This window comes from Misgurnus anguillicaudatus, chromosome 11, assembly GCF_027580225.2.
Source record: "Misgurnus anguillicaudatus chromosome 11, ASM2758022v2, whole genome shotgun sequence".
NCBI classification, from domain to species: Eukaryota; Metazoa; Chordata; class Actinopteri; order Cypriniformes; family Cobitidae; genus Misgurnus; species Misgurnus anguillicaudatus.
This window is the reverse complement of record NC_073347.2, coordinates 1,165,894-1,189,626: the sequence shown is the minus strand read 5'-3', so window position 1 is coordinate 1,189,626 and position 23,733 is coordinate 1,165,894. Positions and strand designations below refer to the sequence as shown.

Here is a 23,733-nt window from a genome sequence, read left to right as displayed (position 1 = left end):
TCCTGTCTGTGTCATTATGTATCATTGCACTCAGCTGTTCCCAATCACCTTGTTAGTGTTTGTGTATATATACCCTGTCAGTTCTTGTCACGGAGTCCTTGTTTAATGTCACACTGCCTTTTGGAGTTCTGTGCGTGTTTTGGAGTTCTTGTCTTGTATGACCTTTTGCATGGAAGGATTATGATTACAGATTACCCTAATAAAACTGCAATTGGATCTTATTCTTTGTGTGTGTGCGGATCGTGACAGCTATACTCCAATAAGACAGAGATGTTTATTATTGAACCAAATAGCTCCAAACAAAATATGTAAGATTATAATTTTTCCATAGACGTTTCACTCTTGTGTCATCTTTTACAGTCAAGAGCCTAGGTGTGATGTTCTACAGCAGTCTATCTATCAATAGTCATATGTCATATGCTGTCTGCCTCAGATGCAGAGAAGCTTATCCAAGATTTTATGACCTCAAGAATTTACTATTGTAACTCGTTACTAGGGGAGTGTCATGCAAGTCAGGTAAACAAGCCCAATTCTGGCATTTTTACACTGGCTACTAGTTAAGTATCACATTTATTTTAAAATTGCTACTGTACTTTTCAGACTATAAACCGCACCGGAGTATAAGCCGCATCATTCAAAAATGTCTCATTAAGACAAAATAACATATATAAGTCACACATCACGTTTATTTAGAAAATTATTTCACAAAATCCAAGCCGAAAAACAGACATTTAATCTGGAAAGTCTTTTAACTAAACAATAGCAGACAGAACAGATGGCTGAATAGATGTCTGTACGTTGAAAGAAATATTATCAGTTATTTAAACCAGAACTTACCTGCAAGGTTGAATAGTCTAAATTAACCAAACAAGACAACTAGCGTGAAGTTCGCATACTCGTCATTCCACATTACAGAATCCACTGAATTACATAATTACAGAAGCAGCATTTGGCGGACTCTCGCGGCTGTGGACGGTAATGTTGTCTCTTGCCTCATAAATGTCCAAATTAATTCATACTGACTTACAAGGCGCACCTGACTGTAAGACGCAGCACCAGTCAAGTTATGAAAAAAATTTGGCTTATAGACCGAAAAAAAAAACGGTAATCACCTATAAAGCCTTAAATGGCCTAGCGCCTTTGTATCTTTAGGAATTAATATCAAAATATAATCCATTGCATACATTACGGTCGCGAAATTCTAGTCACTTAATTATCCCTAGAATATCAAAAGTGTCTAAAGGTGGTAGATCCTACTTAGCTCCCAAGCTCTGGAATGATTTACCCAACAATGTTCAAGATCAGACACAGTTGATCAATTTAAGTCTAAACTAAAGACATATCTCTTTAACAAAGCATTCACATAATTCGTCTAGTAAATATACGTATGCTGCAATAGTTAGCTTGTCTGGAATCGAGCAGACATTTATCCATTCTACTGTATGACACCTGCCAGGGGTGAAAAAAGGGTTACTGAGTAGTGAAAGTCACATACTCGAAATGTGACCTCTGCATTTAACCCATCCCAGTGAGTGGTGAACACACACACCCAGAGTAGTGGGCAGCTATCCCAGCATGTGGGGAGCAATTAGGGTAAGTTGCCTTTCTCAACGGCACCACAGTTGCAACCCGCCAGCCTCAAACCAGCAACTTTCGGGTCACAAGCTCAATTTCCCAACCACTAGGCTACAACTGAGTACATAGGTCCCTGGCATGTGATGGGCCCTCGACGATCATTTTATAATTATTGTTAATATTATTAATTTATATCTGTGCAATTTGTTCTCCGCTCCTTTGACACGCATCCATTTAATATTATTGGTTTGCAGTGCTACTGCACTGACATGAAGTAAAATAACACTTTGTTATTCTATTCAATACATATGTAAAAATGTAATATACTAATTACTATTCATTTTATATTATCATTTAAAGAAGTGGTGTACTGTGGGGCCCCCGCACCATATCTTTGCATAGGTCCCATGATCCTGACACAATCCCTGACACTTGAATTATTATGAGTGGCCCCTATGCTCTCGTCCTCAAACCCGAGGCCTCCCATTATCGTGATACCCAGCCGATGTCTTCCCAGCATGCAACAACCGCTTCCTTTAAATTAAAAATATATATAATTCTTATGAAATATAAAATACTTGAAAAATATGAAATATGTGAATATTAAATCATATAAAAAATTGTGGAGGGGGTTGATAGTGTAAATTAAGTGTAAATAACTTTCTTACAGTTAAACATATCTCAAAGTGATGCACATCTGCAGAAAGTAGAGAGTCTAAGCTTTCAAACAGTATCTCATTTGTGGTACTGGGTCCATGACAGACCATTACAAATTACAGGAATATTTTATACTAAGTCAAAATAAGATAATTCTGGACCCGGTACAGGGTCCCAGAGTTAAAGAAGTTAAGGGGAAATAAACAATGACAGAATGTTCAGTTTTCAGTGAACTGTCTCATAATAGATTGTTCTTGACAGAGAATATTCTTTTTTTTTTCATTTAAGCCACTTCTGTGTGGCATGTAAATGAATACAATATAACTATTGTATATAACTAAATGCATACAATGTAACTTTTTACATTAATACATTCATTATACTAGCATTTAAAACATTTGCATTCCCCAAACCAGTGCTTTAAGTGGCCCAAAAAAAGTGCCGGTACTATTTTTTTCTCTTTTTTTCTTTTTTTTTTTTTTGCTTCTATATTGAAGGGGTTTTATATTCAGCAGTCAACAGACGACCTTGTAAAAAATATTAAATCCTTATATAAGTTTGTGGATTTGCTTGAGCTAGAAATAGCTATTGAACATACATAAAGTGTGCAAAAGGTAGATATATAAGTACAATTTTCAGCATGGCCAAATGCTAAAACTAGTTGTTCAGATTGAAAGAGCTTAAAAACAAAAACTTTAAAATGACACCAAGACCATGTCTATGGGTTCAAGAATAACAAAATACTGGCAATTTAAAACTAGAAAGTCGTCACTTTATTTTTTCCCATTGTTTTCCATTTTGCGGGTGGTAAAACTACTGTGCGCTTCGTTCAAATTCATTGAAATTTCGTTGGGCAGTGTCCCAAACCAAAAAGGGCACTAAGGGGGATGGTACTATTAGTATGGTTTTAATAACTATTATAAATATGATGTGTTATATTACTAGCATCAACTTAGACAAGTGATTATAATGGGAAATATAATAACAAGAATTAAAGTGTGACAAAAAATATTCAATATGATTTACCTGCTGGCTTGATGGATCTTTGAATCCATGTTTGCAATGTTGAACTGCCTTTAGAAGCAGCCTCCCTTTCCGTTCTCTGTCTTTATTTTGTGAAGGCATTTGTCTTTTTTGCCTACAAAGTGTGCCAACAACAGCAAATGTAGTGTTTATATTTACTTAGATCTGATAGGGAACATTAAATCCATTAGACAAGCGATAATAGTAAGAATGTGGATATTTTGTTGTTGTTTGCTAAGTTGTTAGCACTTTTACATTTTACAAATACATAAACAAACTTCCAAATGAGTTATTCTGCGGTTTAACAGCTGATATAATGTAATAAATCTACCTGTTAATGCAACGAACTTCAGAAACTGTCGTCCAGGCAGAGAGTGCACACAGAGATGCTGCGGAGCGGGCAGGAAAACACGAAGTGGAGTAGCGGAATCAGTGGATCTTTAGCGATCTTTAGGATCTTTTTATAGATCCCAACCTTTGCGTGCGAAATTACGGAGGATAAAATACGGGACATTTAAGGGAAAATACTAATACGGGAGGACGGCGGGAAAGAAGGGTAAAATACGGGACTTTCCCCGCCAAAACGGGATACTTGACGGGTATGGTGAGTCACACCTCTCCACACCACGTTGAGGCTGACTGACAGCAAAGGCGATGCATGCGCTTTTAACTTGTAAACTCAAGGGTGTATGGGTAATGTAGTCTCTGCTCTCGGTGGGACGAATTAGGAAGTGTACATTGTGAAGATCGCTCTGAAAAGCGGAAGCGCAGCCAAAGGATTAAAACCTCTGATTTAAACAGAGGTGCAAATGAGCGTTCCGGTACGCTAAAAGCACGTTCTGGGCTCAGGGAGAGGTGGTGGTACGCTCAAGAGCTATATTTAGAAGTGGCGGTACTGAGTACCGGCGCGTTCCGGCCCACTTAAAGCACTGCCCCAAACCTACTCTGAACAACACATATACCCAGTAAGTATAATGTATTAAATACTTTTTTACACAGTAGTTAAAGACACCTAAATTGAACTGGGACCAAAAGAATAGATTCCTTTTTTTTAGAAAACGGATGAGTGCTCATCTTTACATAGATGTAGACTAACTGGGTGGTTAAAGGATGGCATATCCAATTCCAGCGATAATCCCTAGACATGGCTTAAATCCTGTATTTAAAGTAAATTTAATGGATTTTTGTGTGAATTATAGGCTTGATCAGATAATAATAGAACACATTTCCTTAACAATATTAATTTTAGGTTATTTTGTATATTTATGCAGCACACTACATGATGAAATCCCTGGCCTTTAAGTTTAAGCAATAATAGTGATTCTTGCTTTAGTAATCACCACTCATTATGCATTTCCTGTTGAGCTCTAATCAATTTCCTTCCCATTCTACGCTACCCCACTGTACTCAAAGCGTCTTCCAACAAAAGAAGAAGTGACCAGCAGGCCACAATTGTCATATGGGCAACATGTAATCTAAGTAAGATATTATCTTTTGTAATTTTAATACAGTGGCTCTGCCCCTAATGCCATGATTCAACAAAATAGATATGAAAGATACTTCTTTCTTTCTTTCTTTCCCTGTTCAGCCGTTTCATTGTCTGCACCTCTTTTTATCAAAGATAGCATGTGTTGTCTTTCTTGTTTATGAACTGTAAAACTGTCCTCGAACTTGAATGCCCTAAAACTACTATAAACCCTTGGTAATTGAGCACATGCATATAATCTTCCAATACAAACCATTTTTGGTCAGATTCTTCAGTATCTGTTACATTCAAGTTCATTGAAAGATGTGAGGTGGTTTTTAAATGTGACTTCACTCAGGGGCTTCTTGAAGCATTTGATGTTGACACTGCCACACAGGACGCAGGTTTTAACTGCTCTAACAGGCACAGCCCATCTGAAAATATTAAACTATATACATTTTATTAAATCTAAACTGTTAACTCGTAAATTTGTCTAATATTTTTCAACAAATATTGTTGGTGTGTCAAGAGTGGCAGAAGACAGAACCCAAGCGCAGACAGAATGGGGGAACAATGAACACTTTATTAAATAAAACTGAAAACAAAACCCACGAGGGGGCAAAAACAAGATACGACTAATGACAGACTAAACACCAAACTAGATAATAAACTTGACTGGACTGAAAACCAACAGAGAACAAGACAACAAACGTAAAAGAATCTCTACAATGAACAAGACTTGACTTAACACTTGACTAGACTTTTTAACTGGAGAAATACAAACTCCACATAAACAGACGATCGAGCACATGACAACAAACACACGGGCATTAAATAGGGGAGCAAATCAAGAGGGGAACAGGTGACATTAATCAAACAATAATGGGATAATTAATGAGGAAACAAGGGGGCGGGGTCAGGAGACAAGACAGAAAGCACATGGCAAGCCAGTGCTTTCACACAAAACATGGGCATGTCATGATTCTGCCACAAGACTAGATTAAACACAAGATAAGCTGGCAGAACCATGACATGGTGTTTCTAGACTATTTTAAGTCATGAAGTGAAATTAATATGTTTGGAAATTAAGTACATGGCTCGGGTGGCTACTGTTTGTAATGATCAAAAGCAGCTTTAGGACTTCACAGTTTCAATATACTGATAAAAATCTAGCTGTTTATGTTTACTTAAACAACAGAAAACTTAGATCAAAAGTGTGTTGACTGCCAATGGCGATACTCTTGTGTGTGCGCTTTGGATGTAAGCCCTTATTTCTGAGGAACATATACAAGCTATACACGCTGGTAAATAGATGTGAAGACCATTGCATTGTGCAGATGTGTGTGTGCAAGGCGAATGCAGAAAAAAAGTATAATATACTTAGTCTGCTGTGACCTGACGACCTTTTGCAACGTTTTCCGGGTTGAACGACATGTTTCCTGGATACGGTGTGGAACAGGTTTTAGATGCGTTTGCTCTTGTTTGGTGGTTATGTCAGAAATGTCGGCCCAATCAGCAGCAAGACGTATATATAAACCACGTTGTACTAAAAGACAGCTCGCTCAATGGGTACAAGTTGGAATGTTGTCTTTCATTCTGGACGGCAAGGTCAGTGTCTGTAACATCAAGGGTATTTTTACAGCAGTGGTTCTCAAACGGGGGGCCCCAGTTTTTTTTTGACATTTTATAAAGTAAAAACAATTTATCAAGAATTCTGTGCAATTAAACCTAAAAACATAAGGCTACTAACCAACAGAACTACTTTGTATCATTTAATATGTTTTGCTTAATTAAAAGTTGAGTTTTAGAAAAAAAATGTGTCATAAATTTTCTTTGGGGGGGGCAAAGGAATGTGCCATACACAAGGGGGGCCGCACACTGAAAAAGTTTGAGAACCACTGTTTTACAGTATTAAACACACACATAACGATTTCATCAGGCTTCAGAAACATTTAAAAAAGAACACAAAGAATGGCCTCTCAGCTACCGTAGTTGCAACTCTTGCGTCATCACAACAGGGTGTTCAACACATCACCGTTTCTGTTTAATAAACTTTGTGCAACATTTTGTCGTGGCTGAACGCAGACCTGGGTTCGAATCCACTGTGACACACCATTGTGTCCCTGAGCAAGACACTTAACCCATAGTTGCTCCAGAGGCGTGCAACCTCTGACATATATAGCAATTGTAGGTCGCTTCGGATAAAAGCGTCAGCTAAATGAATAAGTAAGAAAAAACCTGCTTGTGCTCTGATGTGGAAATGCTTGTCATTTTTTGCAATGCATGACGAAAAACGGACATACCTTTCTTAATATCCAACATTACACAAAGTAAATATGTTTCCATGCATTTCTGTCATTTTATTTGACGATTAATTAAACCAGGAAAAAATGCAATATTATGGGTTTTAAAAATGACTGAATCCAAAATTTCCCACATTCAATAACAATCCCGTTTTATACAGTAAAATCCGTTTTATGCTTGAATTCCATGATTTCCGTCTGCGTTTACCGCATTGTGGTAATCATCTAGGGCCCTATCAGTGGTGGCTCGTGACTGCACTTCCAAAATATGTGTCATGCGTGTGGAGAGATCCTGTGTGCATCACGTGTTTTGTCAAAATAAGTGCCTGCTGGAGACGTGTCAATGATAAAAGAGACGCTCGCGTTCCCTAAATACACGCAACACACTTCCTTAACAGTAAACTCTGATTACGCATGAGATTGTGCGAATATCTGCCACACGCGAGAGTCTCCTTTCAAGTTCAAGTTCAAGGCAGCAGGCACTTATTTTGGCATGACACGTGATGCACACACGAACACATATTTTGAAATGACGAACCACATACATGACAAGCTACATACATGTTGTGACGAACTTCGCATCGTGAGCTTCAAAAAAAGAAGTCACCAGCCGCCACTGGGCCCTATATATGATTATACATTATATCCCAGTTTTACAGCAGTTTTTCAATGTACCATCCCATATTGTCCTACACAAACTTACTACTTCCCTTACAAAAAATATGTTTATTCAAGTGTGCTATAATTATACTTCTTTTAAACTAAAATATAAGAAAGTATACTTTCAGTTTACATTTTAAGTACTTCTCTAAAATGTACTCTAGGTAATTCTCAGAAATATACTTAAATTGTACTAAAGTATACTTGACCTATGCTGAGAGAAATGTCTAAGTATATTTGTCCTATACTTGTTTACTGACATATACTTAAAAGTATAAAGTAAAAAAGCAACACCGAAAGCTACATCAAGAAAGCTGCAAAAAAAGCCATATGAACAGCCCTGGTGAAAAATAAATATACTTTATTGTGTTTCAAGTATATTTAACTTTGCAATAGTACATCACCATATATATATAGCATGATGTTAAGATCACTAAAAGTAAAGTTTAGTAATGAACTACTTGGTAACTGAAAGTATAGGAAAAGAATACTGGCAAGTATACCTGCAACACACAAATAGTAACTTACTAGTTAGTACACTTAGGGGCGGTTTCCCGGACAGGGATTAGACTAGTCCTAGACTTAAACACTTTTTAGAGCTCTCCAAACTGAAAACAACTTGCACTTACATATCTTAAAATATATCAGTGCCCTTTGTTTTACCTCAAAATGCACACAGGTAATGTTTTTAGTAAGGCATGTTTGTTAAAACTAGTTATATTTCCTAATTAAACTAAGGCGTAGTCCTGGATTAAGCTAATCCTGATCCGGGAAACCACCCCTTAAAGTTAACTACTCTAACACTTATAGTACACTTAGAAGTATATTTTTACTAAAAAGTGCCAATTTAGTCCCAAGTGGTATTCAAGTAGTACACTAACAAGTATACTACTAGAACATAGATGTTAGGACACTTAGGACTACATAAAGTATACTTAAAACTATACTCCAACATTACTTAAGTACACTTAATAAATTGAACTTGAAGTATACTTCTTTTTCATAAGGGCCATGATGAGGGTTCATTAATAAAGCTTAGTGGGAGATTTTCAAGCCTCTAGCCCTGAATTAGTCATAGTGGATAAAATACAGAAATAAACATGATCCAATAAAGCAGGTTAGAAAACTTTAAATCTCAAATCCTTGATCAATCATCTTTAATACAATTAAAACAGCGGACAGTTCTGTGCTTTACTGATAATACAACTTTTAGCATGCCTTGTGATGCTGCTGTTTTTATTTACTGATAAAAATAGTTACGCTTGTGGCAGTGCTGATGACGACATCAGGTTTCAAAGCTGTTTTTTATATTACAATCATATGTGTATATAGCTCAAAAAAGTAGTGTGTGGTGCTAGCAATGCCAGTATTTATGATCAGTTTAATTCAATTACTGTACATATTCAGTTTTAGTGAAAATACATTTGCACAAACGTAAAAAAAGCTTCTGGCTGATGCATAATATTATATGTTTATATTTACACAATATTTGTGGATTTACATCATAAATGCTATTAAATATCTATAAATGTTTAGCGTCAAGTAATGTGTGTTTTTCTGCTTAAAAACAAACATTCACTTTGCCACAGGATGTGGATAAAAATAATTTTAAAGATGACCCGTAACCTTCTCATTAAAGGGTTTCATGGCTCAAACAAAAAAACAAGAAATTTTGTATTTGTGGCACCAAATGTACATAGATTGACTGTAGTGCTCAGTTTGTCTTGTTTGTTCAAAAACTGAGGTTGAAGTTCTCTGAGTCTCCATCTGAAAGGACATGTTTGGCATAGCAATAAAACATAAACATCATCCAAACAGTGTCTGAACATTGACAAACAAGTTTGATAGCGATGATTGATATCTGTAATTTAGAAAGAAATTGGTTGTTTTGATAGATGGTAGGCTACAGTAAGACATGTGGTTTATTTATGATGTCACAATACAGAAACAGAAACAAGAATGATAGGGCTTATTCGCAAACACAGGAACTAGTTAAGTAACAAAGAACATTAAGTAACTTGAACAAAGATTTCTTTGATGAAGGGCGTCAGTTGATTATTTTGTGTTCACTGAATGAAAAGAGCATAATCATTCAGCTAACAAATATTATTTTGTTGACTGGACTTAGATGAAAAAGTTTTTGTCCAATTCGTTCACCCAACTTGCCAACCTGAGTAATCTGAACAAGCAATTTAAAAAAAAACAATGGTCGGAATGGTTCACTTCTTTGGTTAATATTTACTAAAAAAGATGACTGTTTTAATGTTTGCTGGATTTATTTATGTTGTTAATGTTAGTTATATGTTGTATTTAGAGTAATTTTTAAAGAATTATGTTTGTTCATTGTTACCATGATTGAGAAGTGTGTGTTCAGTGTAGAGGGCAGCACAATGAGTTAGCGCGCATCATTGTTGCCTCACAGCAAAAAAAGGTCTCTGTTTCAAAAAAGGACTAAGTCAGACCAAGACTTTGTTAAGGAGACCTTTCTTTGTGGAGTATGCATGTTCTCTCTGTGACATTGTGGGTTCACTCCCACAGTCCAAAACACGCAGATGCTTTTATCCAAAGCGACTTTCACTGAATTAAAAGCTAGACATTTTTATCAGTACTTGTGTTCCCTGGGTTTGAACCCATGACCTTTTGCGCTGCAAACACAATGTTCTACCACTGAGCTAAACAGGAACACAAGAACTGTCCTTTACCCAACTTGTATGTGTATTAACTTTATGGATAGATGCTGGAATACAGTTGTAATAGTTGAGAGGACTTAAGTCACTAGTTGAGTAAACTTAGAAATTTGCTAATAGCCTAATCAGTTTAAGTTGGTTCAACTTTTGGTGTAAGTTGTCATTGCTCAGTGAATTGAGTTAGGTTAACTTCATCATCCAAAAGTTGAGTAAACTCAAAAAAGCTGTGCAGCAAGTTGCCTTGAAAATGTAAGTTAAGTCAACTTTTTATTTTTTACAGTGTAACCGCGGCCATAACAGTTAGTTACTGTAATAGAATCAAAAGCATTACGTAGTCAATTTTCAGAGCAACTGCAGGTTTATGTTACAGACCTCAGAAATGAGCTTCACTGTCATTTTAAGTGCTCGTGCACTTAAAGTTCAAATAGATTTGATTGGCTATCAATGGTTTATCTTTCATCAGGTGGGAAAAATCGCTCAGAAAGTGATCCCAACGATGTCGTTCATTGTATCTGTATTGTTATAGTTTTGGTGTGAGCTCCGCTATTCTCTTTAATATAAAACGATTTTCAAAACTATATTTTTTATAGTTATCGTTATAATGTGAAGGGCCCTTAATTCCCTACCTAGTATCAATGCCAGACCTATTATGTTCATATAGTTATTAATATACTAATTTAATAACTGTCTCAATTTATGGCAGCTTATTTGAAAGAGCAGTTTCAGCCACTGCTTACAGCTAACATATGTGATCAAATGATGGGAACAGACTTTGCTGTGAGGCATATATTCCTTACGTTACCTGTGGTAAAATGATGGGGACAGACTTTGCTGTGGGGAGTTGGCTGAAAGTTTAGCCTATTTATCCTAGCTAGCCACAAGTCTCTCATGCGCTCAACTCCTCTGTCTCCTTCCTTTCATGTTTTCTGACAGTTGGTATCGCATAAAAACTAAATCCGAGGTTCTTTTTGCTGTTGTTAAAACAGACGTGTATTGCACCATACACACACCATTGCGCTGTTTAAAAAATGACATCGATAATATCACAGATAATACCGACGCTGCCTCGTTTGTCAAGTGACAGACTGCCAGTTGTCGTGGTTTTTATGTCAACAACATGGCCGCCGCGAACATTGATGACGTAGATCAAATAACTCCTATAGGGACTTAGAAGAGAAAACATAGCCATAGATAATGACTGTGGGTTAGAAGTAGCAGCTTTATTCACACAGACTGTAAAATCAGATTGTGTCTTTCTGTACAGCTGTCTCTTTACTATCTGCTGAATTACCAGACTGTTATTGTGTTAGATGTAAGCATACAGTGAGTTGGACAAAAACAGCTGATTGAGCGCAAAAGTATGGATGTGAAAGCAGGATGTCTAGGTGTGTCGAAAACAATGTGTGAAAAAACAATTTCCGTTAACTGAAATAAAAATGTAAACAAGTATTTACAAACACCAATAGCTAGGCCTATAGGTGAAACTGTGTTGTCTGTTAACAAAAAATAACATTCAATTAAAGTAAAGGGATAGATCACTCAAAAATAAAATAAAAATTCATTTTGTGTTTAGTATTGTGGAATTGACAAAGACCTGGTGGTGGTTTGTGAAAGCTTTACAGACCAAATTAATATAGGGCCTAGCCATTTGCATAATATCACAGCATTATTATACATCAAAGTGTAATATGACATTGACAAAATATTAAATAACATTGTCTGATAGTCTGACAGTATTGTGGCATAGTATCAGGACATCCTTGTGTCTGTTGCGCACTGCTAGTGGATGATGGGCCTATTTGGGAGAAAGTCCAGGGCTGTTTTTTAGCCCCAGTCCATCCCTGATGCTAAGGAGCGTCACATAAAAGAGGCAAACAAACTTTCCTGCGGAATTGTCAACCTGCACAGGAGCCTCAAAATGAAAGACAAAAGCCATCTGGATCAGCAAAGAGCAAAAAACCTAAATGAACATTTACTGTTTTTCCACAAGATGGAAACAGCTGTGTGTTAGGCAACGGGTATAAAAGGGTCGTTGCAGTGTTTATTTTGGAAAGGTAGGCATGTGGTATGATTTTATTTAGATGGATTCAGATACTCTATTTTAATGAAACATTGTGTTGCTTATCTAGTTTCTGTAACCTTATTAATTCAATTCAATTTTATTTATATAGCGCTTTTCACAATTGTTAATTGTTTATCAGTGTAACAGTATTTATGTTTTCAAAACTACAAGCAAACTACCACATCGAACGCCACACAATTAAAAACGTGCTGTATCTAATTCCGATGTAAAACAATTGTTTATGTTAGGGTGACCATGCGCGCCATTCTTCCCCGACGCGTCCTGTCCAGGATTTCGGGTGCGTCTTCCGGAAAACGTAAGAGGATTATTATTATTATTAAAGCAACCAGTACATTTAAGGTAAGAATGAAACTACGATTGTATGTCTTATGTTTTTAACTGAATTCCGCAGTCAACAAATATGACTTCCGGAAGACGCACTGAAATCCTGGCCAGGACGCGTCCGGGAAAAATGGCACATATGGTCACCCTAGTTTATGTTGGTTATTTTGGGAATGTTATTCACTTTGTACTTTTTAAGTTTTCTCACTGTTAAATGAGACATGAATGGGCTTCTGGTCTGTGCACGTTCATGTATTTTGGAGGAGACGTGGCTTTGGATGACGATTTGAATGGAGGGTGGACAGTAATTTCAGTGCAAGGAGGCTAAAGTTAGCATTTTTCAAAATCAGATACCCTGCCTTTAAGACTGGAAGAGCAGCAGAAGATACATCCCCCTTGAGAACAGAGCCTGCATGCAACAATGGCCATTTCTCAAATGGAAGGCTGCTTCCTCCAGATGTCGAATATGCAGACTGTATACATGTCATCAAGCCTGGTTTATTTCAGTTAACTGAGCATATTGACAAGTCATTAGCATATTACAACAATTTACGATTAGAGTCACCTTTATTGTTAATATTACAAAATGAGAAATAAGTCTTTATGACGTATGCACCCTACAAATGCGATCTTTGAAGGACGCAAGCCTTCCTTTTAAGAAACGGTCAATAATGACAGAATGACTTGATTAAGTTAAAGGAGGTGTTGTAGAGGATGTGGGTTGCCAAGCAGCATGCAGTGGCAGCAGCAAGGTAGACTATTCTAACGCTGTATTTAAAGAGCACCTATTGTCCGATTCATGTTTTTAAATTTCCTTTGTTGTGCAAGTGTGTATTAGTACATGTTAACATTATGCAAAGGTACATAGCCTACCATATAAGTAAACAATGATGCGAGCTATCGTCAGGGCCGGCGCTAGCTATAGGCAGAGTAGGCAAATGCCTAGGCCCTCAAGCTTGGAGGGGGGCCTCCATAACTGCTAAATCCATGTGCGCTAGTCCGACAGCAATAAATACAGTTTTAAGGTGAGTCCGACTTTATGCGGCACCGCCGCCGTAAGAACCGCAGGCGTTTGACATCAAAGTAACGTGAGAACGATTGATAAGCAAACTCCTCTGTATGATTTCTCGATTCGCTCTCGCGGGGCTTTGATGTCATCTACCTGTCGGTTCTTGCAGCGCCTCATGAAGTTAAAGAAGTCTACATGAACAGCATTCAAATCTCTGCAGCTGACCCACTTTGAGTGAGGCTAAAAGCGGCTTTCACGTCCTTTTCCTGCTTAGCAAAAGCGGCATGCAAAGACAGTTCAGCACATGATGCAGGTATTTTAAAATAATCTATTTAAAAAAAATAATCTTAGCTTTGTTCTGTTTATCAACGTCATTTCAGATCAAACTTGAGCGCTGCCGACTCTGTTTAGACACTTTGAATGTGTGTGCACGATAGCATCACGTGGGGAGCTGACTAAATAGTCAAGTTAAAAAAGTTTGTATTTAAAGTCAAACAAAACTGGCATTATTATGGATATTTAAAGTATAAAAAAGTATTGAAAAACATATGAATATATCCATAGTCTAATAGATAACTTTAGACTGTATATTGGTTCAGTAAGGGGGCGATCACACCACACGCGTTTATGTTATAGGCGCCTTTTTTGAATGATATTCTATGGGCAGGGTGCGTTTGCGCGCTGTTTTTGCGTGCCGAATGCCTTGTGGTTTTTGCCACCGGCCGCAGCACGCGCTTTTAAAGGAGCACTGGCGGAAAAGCACCCAACGTCAATAACGTCTTTCCATTGTCCAATCGAATATGGGGAGAGGCGGGCCTTCGTTGTGGTGATGGAGGTTTACAGTTGTTTTGATTTCTTACAGGGTAGAAAAACACTTTCTCAGATTATTCTGAAAATTAGAGGGGTTTGAGGGGCCTCCAACATAAATTTTGCCTAGGGCCTCCAAATATCTAACCGGCCCTGGCTATCATTTACCAATGTAAATCTCTTTTTCTGGACTACAACAAACACACGGATTGTAGGCAACAGTTTACTTCCTGGGATTGGTGATGTAGTACAGACCAACATTATCATAATTCCTCCCGCTTAGGACTCACAGCCTGTAAGTTAACTCTTGTTAGCAACCAAATTCATTTTTTTTTCAATTTCCAATCACAACGTACAGATTAGCTGGCCAATCAGGGACACAGAGCTTTTCAAATCTGTGTGTTTCAGGAAGAGAGTGAAATCTGGAGCAACAAGAATGTATGGGATGTGGAAAATAATGTGTTTTAACCATAAACCACGTGAACACATTGTATTTTATACCAAATACACAAAAGAGCATTGTTTTTAGCAATGAAATAGGTGCTCTTTTAATGGTGCACCTGTTTGCTAATTGGGGTGCATGATTTTAATCAGCTGGCATGGCTGGGTTTGAATTTAGGAAAAAAGATTACTATAGAAGTAAAGGGGGCTCGTGGACGGTTTGATTACAAACATTCCTCAAAATATCTTCCTTCTTGTTCATTAGAAAAAATAAATGTATACAGGTTGGTAACAACATGGGAGTAAAAGATAAAACAATTTTCATTTTTTGGGTGAGCTATCCCTTTAAAGAAAAGCATCTTTAAAATATGTATCATAAAAAATGCAATTCATTAATAAATAAATGTAGCCTAATAACACAAAACATATTAATAGGAAATTAATATATTAATAGTAAAACATCTTCAAAATAGCCCCTAATCCTTTCTTAGACTCACCTAATTATTTATTCAAATAAAACAGTCAATGGCAAGTCTCCAGCAGCTTTCAATATGTTTGATTTACTGTAGATGTAGTTCTGTTTATTAAATTTAGAATATGCAGCTTGGTTGTAGCATGATATATATATAGTAGATATAAATGATATAAGATGGTTATACAGTACATACACAGTGTTGTAGCAGCTGCATATTGCATGCAATTTTAAAATCAAATTTTGGCAGTTTTCTCATTATTGTCAGCTCATGCAGCTCACGTTTTGGAAAAACTTCACACGCAAAATCCACAGATTTTAAAGGAGCTTTTACTCCGTAAGGTCATCATAAGGTAAACTTGGTGTTTTATAATGTTACATCATATAGACCACTGGTCCAGAAGCATCTCCTGTTTTAGTTTTTTAACACTGAACAAAATATTAATTAATATTAGAACAAAATACAATCAACAGAATATTTAGAAGTGAATCAAAAAGTAAAACAAACATCTTTAAGATATATGTGTTATGAACAAAGCAGTGTGATTCATCTTTGGACTCTTAAACTTTCAATATTTTAGGGCTTTTGTCTTGTCTGGTTTCTCTTGGCAAACAGGATAACCTTTTGACGAATTTGTCATGCTTGTCAATTTTTTTAATTGCTTCAATGATGTTCTCATCAATAGATTATTTAAATCGTGGTTCTTTGTTGTGATATTTGAGCATGGTTGCTGCAGCTGCATGTATGATAGGGTCCGGTATTAATATGGGACTGTCACCTCAAGGTAGTAAGATTAGGTGAGTTGACGTCACATCGCCACATTATCACATCTATACAATGTTGACATTAAAAACTTTTATCATTTGGCCAAGCGCAACTGGATTTCTGCAAAATATTTTCAGGAAAAGTCTTTTATAGCCTTTATTTCCCTCTGTGTTTGTCGACATTAATAAGACACTGAATATGAATTATATATTTTCTGTTTGAGTGAGGCAAATAGAGTAAATCTTAAGAAAAAAATCAAGGTTTTTTATTTAGTCCTAATCTGGAAAATGTATTTCACATGAGAAATGTTTATAGAAAGTTCAAAACACACAATAAATAACCTAATTTAAAAGTTTACATACACCTGATTATTTAAGGTACCATAGATATAAACTGTATTTATCTAGGCATAGATGAATAATAAGAGCTCTGTACAGGGTAATGACATAGACTATTGTGAGTCTCAAACGCGCTTGTTTTCTCATTCTTATGTAAACCTTGTGCACGCAAAATGGAAAAAAGAAATCTCAACATAACACTGACAGTGATGTCACAGTCAAGATGTACACCCCAACATTAAATTACACAATAAATTAATTACAAAGTTGTTGAAATGCTAAAAACAATGTTGTGACTGCTGACTGCTATATGCTACACTGTAAAAAATTTCTGTAGAAATTACAGTATTACTGGGTATGACTGGCAACTAGCTGCCAGTAACTTACTGTAGATTTTACATTTATGTTATTTACTGGCAACAGTTTGTTTAAAGTTAAATAAACATTACAAATTTTCCGTCTTTATTGTCTACAGTAAGTTATTGGCAACCAGCTGCATAATTACAGCTAATTTTTTACAGTGTGGGTAATGCTATATGCTAGCGTTTAGGATGAAGTTCTACTATTGACGTTACAGTTACGTTTTGAAGGTCCATACTGAAAAAACAAAACAAAAAAATTACCTCTATTAACAATCTCCAAGTAGGGATGCATATCAATTAATCGCGATTAATCTATAGCAGAATAAAAGTTTTTGTTTACATCATATATGTGTGTGTACTGTGTATAATAACTTTGTATAGTTAAATGCACACACATGCATGTATATATTTAAGCAATGTTTACATGTGTATATACATTTGTATATTTATGTATAATTTATATTATATATAAATATAAATACTTAATATATAAATATATTTTTTTCTTAAAATTATACATGCATGTGTGCATATTTATATATACATAATTATTATACACAGTTCAAACACATATATGATGTAAACAAAAACTTTTATTCTGCTATAGATTAATCGCGATTAATTGATATGCATCCCTATCTCCAAGCAATTCATTGTTCCTCTAAATCTGTATTTTCATCTGATACAGGCTCAAACATAAGATCTGTTTACTAATGTGAGCTATGAGCCTCAGAGCAGAGCTCAACATTATCATGCATGACCCCTCCAAATAGGCCATTTAATTCAAATGACAAATCATAGGGTTGTAAATGGACATGTAAAAACGTTTCTGGATCATTTTTGCACTTAATAAAGTTTCATACCATTCTATGTAAATATCAAAGAACAATTTAACATATTTCTCAAGGCATTCTTTGGCACCTTTAATACTTTACACAAAAGTACACAGCTTTTTTTTACAGAACATGGCACCAAAACAACTGTCAGTCATTCCGTACTGTCATTCAGTAACACAAAATCAACACAAAATGACACACAATGTGTTAAATAGCATAACACAAACAAAATTGTAAAAAAAATCTATTCTTAGCGTGTACTGCAGTCTTCTTCCGTATTTGTTGTTGTCATATACTACTGTGCTGACCTTTTGAAGCTAATAACTCGTCTCCGTTTGCATTTGCACTATAAATAACACTAACCCACCTAAACTCTTAAAATAAGTAGCAGGCTGTTCCCTAAAGTCTGACTGTGGACAGGCAAAAAAAAAAAACATTTCGCATACATGCCAGCATGTTGGCATAGGCTTAAAACTACACATGTGGGTGTGTCCCCGCATTTCAGAAGTAATTATGGGCCTTTGGAAGTCACCAGTTCAGCTTCCCCTCACCTCACCTCAAACCAGACTTCAAAGTGTCGAATGGCTGTGGGTTTTTCCCATTAGATAAAAGACTGCATCAAAGCTATAGGAAACATTCAATGTTATCTTGACAATTAATGACTGATTTTGTGTTTTTGGTTTCTTGTTTGTCCTGCATTAAACTGTTCACTGATCTTCAGAAAAATCCTGCAGAATCTTTGGTTTTTCTTCTGCATATTTAAACCCTGTTCACCAGTGACTGTATGATGTTGACATTCATCTTTTTACATTAAGAACAACCAAGATACTTATAGACAACTAGATATAAACATTTAGTGATGGTCAGGAAGTCCATGCCACACATTTAAAAGTCAATACCATACTATAGGGCTTATTCGCAAACACCGGAAGTAGCTAACCGCAGCCATATTGTTGACATGACATCTGTCCTGCCCCTAGCCGCACGTAGATTGGAGTTGAGGGGAGCAGTAGCCTAATGGCTTCATCTCGTCTGTATTAAGAGAAGATGAGCTTGATTGGTGTGGAACAATATCAAATAGACCCAATAGCCTTAAGTAAAGATCCGTCCTTATTGCCAGCCGTAACTTATCTGGATATTTATAACTATATCGTTCATACAATATCAACATTATAATGATAACTATATTATCGTCCACATCACCAAACAATTATGCTAATTCGCTCACGGCACTCGCGCAAATCACTTGCCTTTAATATTGCTTGTAATAAACAGTTTTGCAGATGTCCTCAACACGCTGCGTTTCGCGTAACTCTAAACAGTGAATCTCTTACCTTTTGCCATAACAGTTAGTTAATGTAATAGAATCAAAAGCATTACATAGTCAATTTTCACAGCAACTGCAGGTAATCTTATGTTGTAGACCTCAGCAATGAGCTTCACTGTCATTTTAAGTGCACTTGAAGTTCAAATAGATTTGATTGGCTATCAATGGTTTATCCATCAGGTGGGAAAAATCGCTCAGAAAGTGATCCCAATGATGTCGTTCATTGTATCTGTATCGTTATAGTTTTGGTGTGAGATCTGGTATTTTCTTTAATATAAAACGATTCTCAAAACTATATTTTTTATAGTTATCGTTATAATGTGAACGGTCCTTAATTCCCTACCTAGTATCAATGCCAGACCTATTATGTTCATATAGTTATTAATACTCATTTAATAACTGTCTCAATTTATGGCAGCTTATTTGAAAGAGCAGTTTCAGCCACTGCTTCCAGCTAACCATATGTGATCAAATTATGGGGACAGACTTTGCTGTGAGGCATATATCCCTAACGTAACCTGTGGTAAAATGATGGGGACAGACTTTGCTGTTGGGAGTCTCTCCTTCGCTGGTTCAACTCCTCCTTCCTTTCATGTTTTCTGACAGTCGGTGTCGCATACAAACTAATTCCGGGGTTCTTTTTGCTGTTGTTAGAACAGCCGTGTATTACACCACACACCATCGCGTGGTTTTAAAAAAAATACATCAATAATACCATGGATAATACCCACGCTGCCTCGCTTGTCAATTGACAGACTGACAGTTCTATGTCAACAATATGGCCGCCGCGAACATTGATGACGTAGATCGAATAACCCCTATAGTATAAAATAACATAAAAGTATAAACCTAGTTTTCCACTGACATCTGTTCTCTTCCACTGATAGAGTTTTACAACTGCATTCCTGTGGTGAAAATTCTGGCTTATTAAAAATGTTATTGATAGATCCTCAAGTTTAAAGGGCACCTTTTTCATTGCAAAAAACAACGTTATTTTGTGTATTTGGTATAATACAATGTGTTTGCGTGGTTTATGTTTCAAAAAACACATTATTTGCCACATACTGTACATTTTTGTAACTCCAGATTTCACTTTCCTCCTGAAACGCACAGATTTTGTACAAAACTCATTAATTTGAAAAGCACTGTGTCCCTGATTGGCCAGTTAATCTGTATGTTGTGATTAGCCTAAATTCCTCGGACGTTAGCCGGAAATGTGACGCTCCTTACCATGTTTAGAAGATTTGGTCAAAATGCAATGCTGACAGGAGTTAACTTCGCTGTGAGTCTGAAACAGGAGGATTTATGATGAAATCTGTCTTGTCTACATCACCAATCCCAGGAAGTAAACTGTTGCCTACAATCCGTGTTTGTTGTAGTCCAAGAAAAGAGATTTACATTGGAAACGATAACTTGCGTCATCGATTACTTTGGGATTTTTTTACCTTTTGCATATCATTAACATGTACTAATACACACTTACAGTACACAACAGGGGAAATGTAAAATTGTGAATCAGACCATAAGTGCCCTTTAATACATTTCTTTTTTATTAATATGCAATTCTCAGATGATAATTTCTCTTTACCCATCCACCAGAATGTAAAGTTTTTGTGTAGAGAGCTTTATTAATTATAAATGGAGTGTCTTTTAGATTTACTCAATCACGAGCCGTACAGTCTCGATTGAAATATGTATGGAGAGAGAATGTTAAATAATGCCTTTTGCCTTTGCGTATAAAGCATGCCTTTGATGACAAAGCTCAGATGGGGACCGAATCTTGCATACACCCCTCACAAGAGTTTAATGCACCCCTGTAGTGTAACCACAGTAAGCCACAAACAAACAGAAGCAGTCAAAGGTCACAGCAGGCATTTCCTATCTGCCAATAAAAACTGTCCAACCTGCAATGTTATGTGGATCATACCGTTCCTTATAGCTCAAATTTCCAGTTCTATAGCCAAGCAGGGAATGCATTTGTCCCAGCATAGCATTACATCCAGAACACCAAAGTCAGATCCAACATCTCCTCAATGAAAAAAATTAACCACGAAACGTCATGATCCAAACGCTGGGAGGTGTTCACCTTAAAAATCTTATTCCTATGCTTATAATTGCAGGAGAAAAGGAAGAAAACATGCTGTGTGCTCACGGGCTGTTACATATTGAAAAGCTTTTGAAGCTACAGTTCTGCTGTACTGGTTTATGTTGTAAAGCTAAGATTTGACCGCATCAACAATAACTCTGCCTTTGCCTTCAGGTTTATTTTCATACTGGGCCAATCAACCAAATTTAATTTCCCAAACCAGATTTATTTGGCAGCTGACGGCAAGAAACTGCGAGACAGATGTAGCTTGTCTGTTTGTTTTGATCTACTTCACTATCGCCTCTCTGCAGAAAACACAATAACCTGAAACAATTATCCAGAACACCTAAAGGCTGAAATAAAGCATTAAATGGGCCTGTAAATAATAATGTAAATGAAACACGTCGTTTTGTTGCTGGATACTGATTTGTCAATGCAGCTTTCCAGCGCTGCTAAAATCCCCAATGTATTACAAGAGATACAAATATAAACACTTGTTTACCGTATTACATTAAGCTGTCAAAAACTTTCTAATCCTGTTTTTATTTTAATAAAGTATATCTATTTTAAAAATGCAAATTTACAATGATTCAGAAATGAAATGTATAGCATTTAACAGTAAACATGTTTGTTCTGATATAAGCATGAGGGGTTGGGAAATATTCATTTTCCTGCAGAAAGCAGTCAACATTATGTTTCTTCACATTATGTGTGTTTCCTCGGTTCGAACCCAGCCATGACTTTTTGCGCTGCTAATGCTGTAGCACTGAGCTATACACAGAGCACATTACATCTGCTTTGTTGCCCAGGAAGAGGTTCAAAAACTTGAGGTGGTCTCTTTGTATGGTACACAGCACACAGCTTTTTTTAAAGAACAGGGTAGCAAAACATTCAGTACTGCGGCTGCCAGTCTTAGCTGTACTGATGAGTCTGTTCTTCTTACTTACAGTCTGTATTTGTTGTTGTTGTTGTTATGTACTACTGTGTTGACCTTTCGAAGCTAATAACTCATATCAGTTTGCACTATAAATAATACTAACCCACCTAAATTCTTACTCAGAATAACTAAAATAAGGAGCAGGCCGTTTGCTAAAGTCTGACTGTGGACACACAAAATTCTTCCAGACCCACTTTGAAGCAACAAATTCGAGGGAGTACATTTGGCATGCATGTCGGCATAAGTTTGAAACTGCCCATGTGGGTGTGTCCCCGCATTTCAGAAGTAAGTCGCCCGTTCGCCTCAACCCAGACCTCAAAGTGTCCAACGGCTGTAAGGGCCCTGTGGGATTTTCCCATTAGATAAAAGACTGCGTTAATGCTATAGGAAACACTTGCAGTGCAAGCTGTGTGTGCAAAGCTCAAGCTGACAGTTAGATAAGATGTGTGTGTATATAAAAGCAGCACGCCTTTCCCAACACTTCCTAGATACCTGTAGTCTAAAGTCCGCTAATAAAACCCAGCCAACACAAGATATAAATTATACACCACTCACAATAAGACTCAATTGAAAAATATTTTATACAGTAGCTGAACTTTCTAACAGAAAACTATTTTAAAATTAGTTTTTTATTTTAGGTCTGGGAACCATGGCCGCTTGGAATGGCCCAAGAGTCCATATGATTGAGATGTAAAGCAACCATTCATGTTTTGCATGTTTTTGTCTTCACAATAACAGACCAGTGTGCAACCATCATTCTGTAACTGCTTTAAAATGAGCTTTTCTGATGACAAAAACCTTTCACTCCCTCAAACCTTGCACAATTAAAATCCCAAATTCAAACTAACCACACTCTTTAAAAAAGCAAGATAAACACATCAATCTAAAAAGACACTTAAGCACAAATCCATTTCACCCTATAAGCATACATAGCTTTTACCTTTCCAAAGATCCCATGTGGCTGTTCCAAGGCCATGTTTGTGTTTGTTTTGTACGTTTGTGTAGAGGCTCCTATGCTGCCATTCTCCCACCTGCTGCTTTAGACGTCTTCACACGAGTGAAAGCGTTTAGAGCTGGGATAACTTTGAAGTGCTGTAGATGTCTATTAATAGAGCCAAAGAGACACAAATAGACTTCAGACAGCCGGCAGCCCGGTGAGCGCCCATAGCAGCAACAACAACCAATCCAGAATCATCTGTGATGACTAAAAGATTATCTTCTGGAATTGTTACAGATTTTGGTATCATTTTATTTTGATGTTTCCCATTTCACAATCTGTTGACTACTGTGGAGTAAAGCTATACCTACATGCCAGCATACTCTCATTGGAATATTAGCAGACTGTTAGGGATAAGAAAGAGTTTGGGTTAGTAGAATAAGTTACTTACAGTCAGTAGAGGGTCTTTTGGGAGAACATCACAATAATGTGTTTGAAGATGAGTGTTAGTAATGATAGTTCAACATCTAGGTTCAAGATTCCTTATAGTCAACCAAATGTCAAAGGGGACAATCGAAATAAATAAAACGTATGACGTCATTGACGTATGAAAAAATTAAGAAGGAGGAATTACTACCACG

General features: G+C 36.6%; 1 protein-coding gene across 6 annotated transcripts in view; it reads right to left on the bottom strand.

Moving 5' to 3' along the window:
• Positions 1 to 23,252, bottom strand: part of mlip (muscular LMNA-interacting protein) — a 77,747-nt gene extending 54,495 nt beyond the window's left edge. For 5 of the 6 annotated variants that reach the window (XR_012371956.1, XM_055169692.2, XM_073872799.1 and 2 more), the window contains exon 1: positions 23,096 to 23,252. Coding sequence is in view for 5 of the 6 variants with exons in the window: in XM_055169692.2 (XP_055025667.2) it covers positions 23,096 to 23,131 (36 nt within the window). In the remaining variant the exon portion in view is untranslated. The remainder of the gene's footprint in view (positions 1 to 23,095) is intronic. The other variant, XM_055169693.2, reaches the window with a different exon arrangement.
• Positions 23,253 to 23,733: the final 481 nt, after the last annotated feature.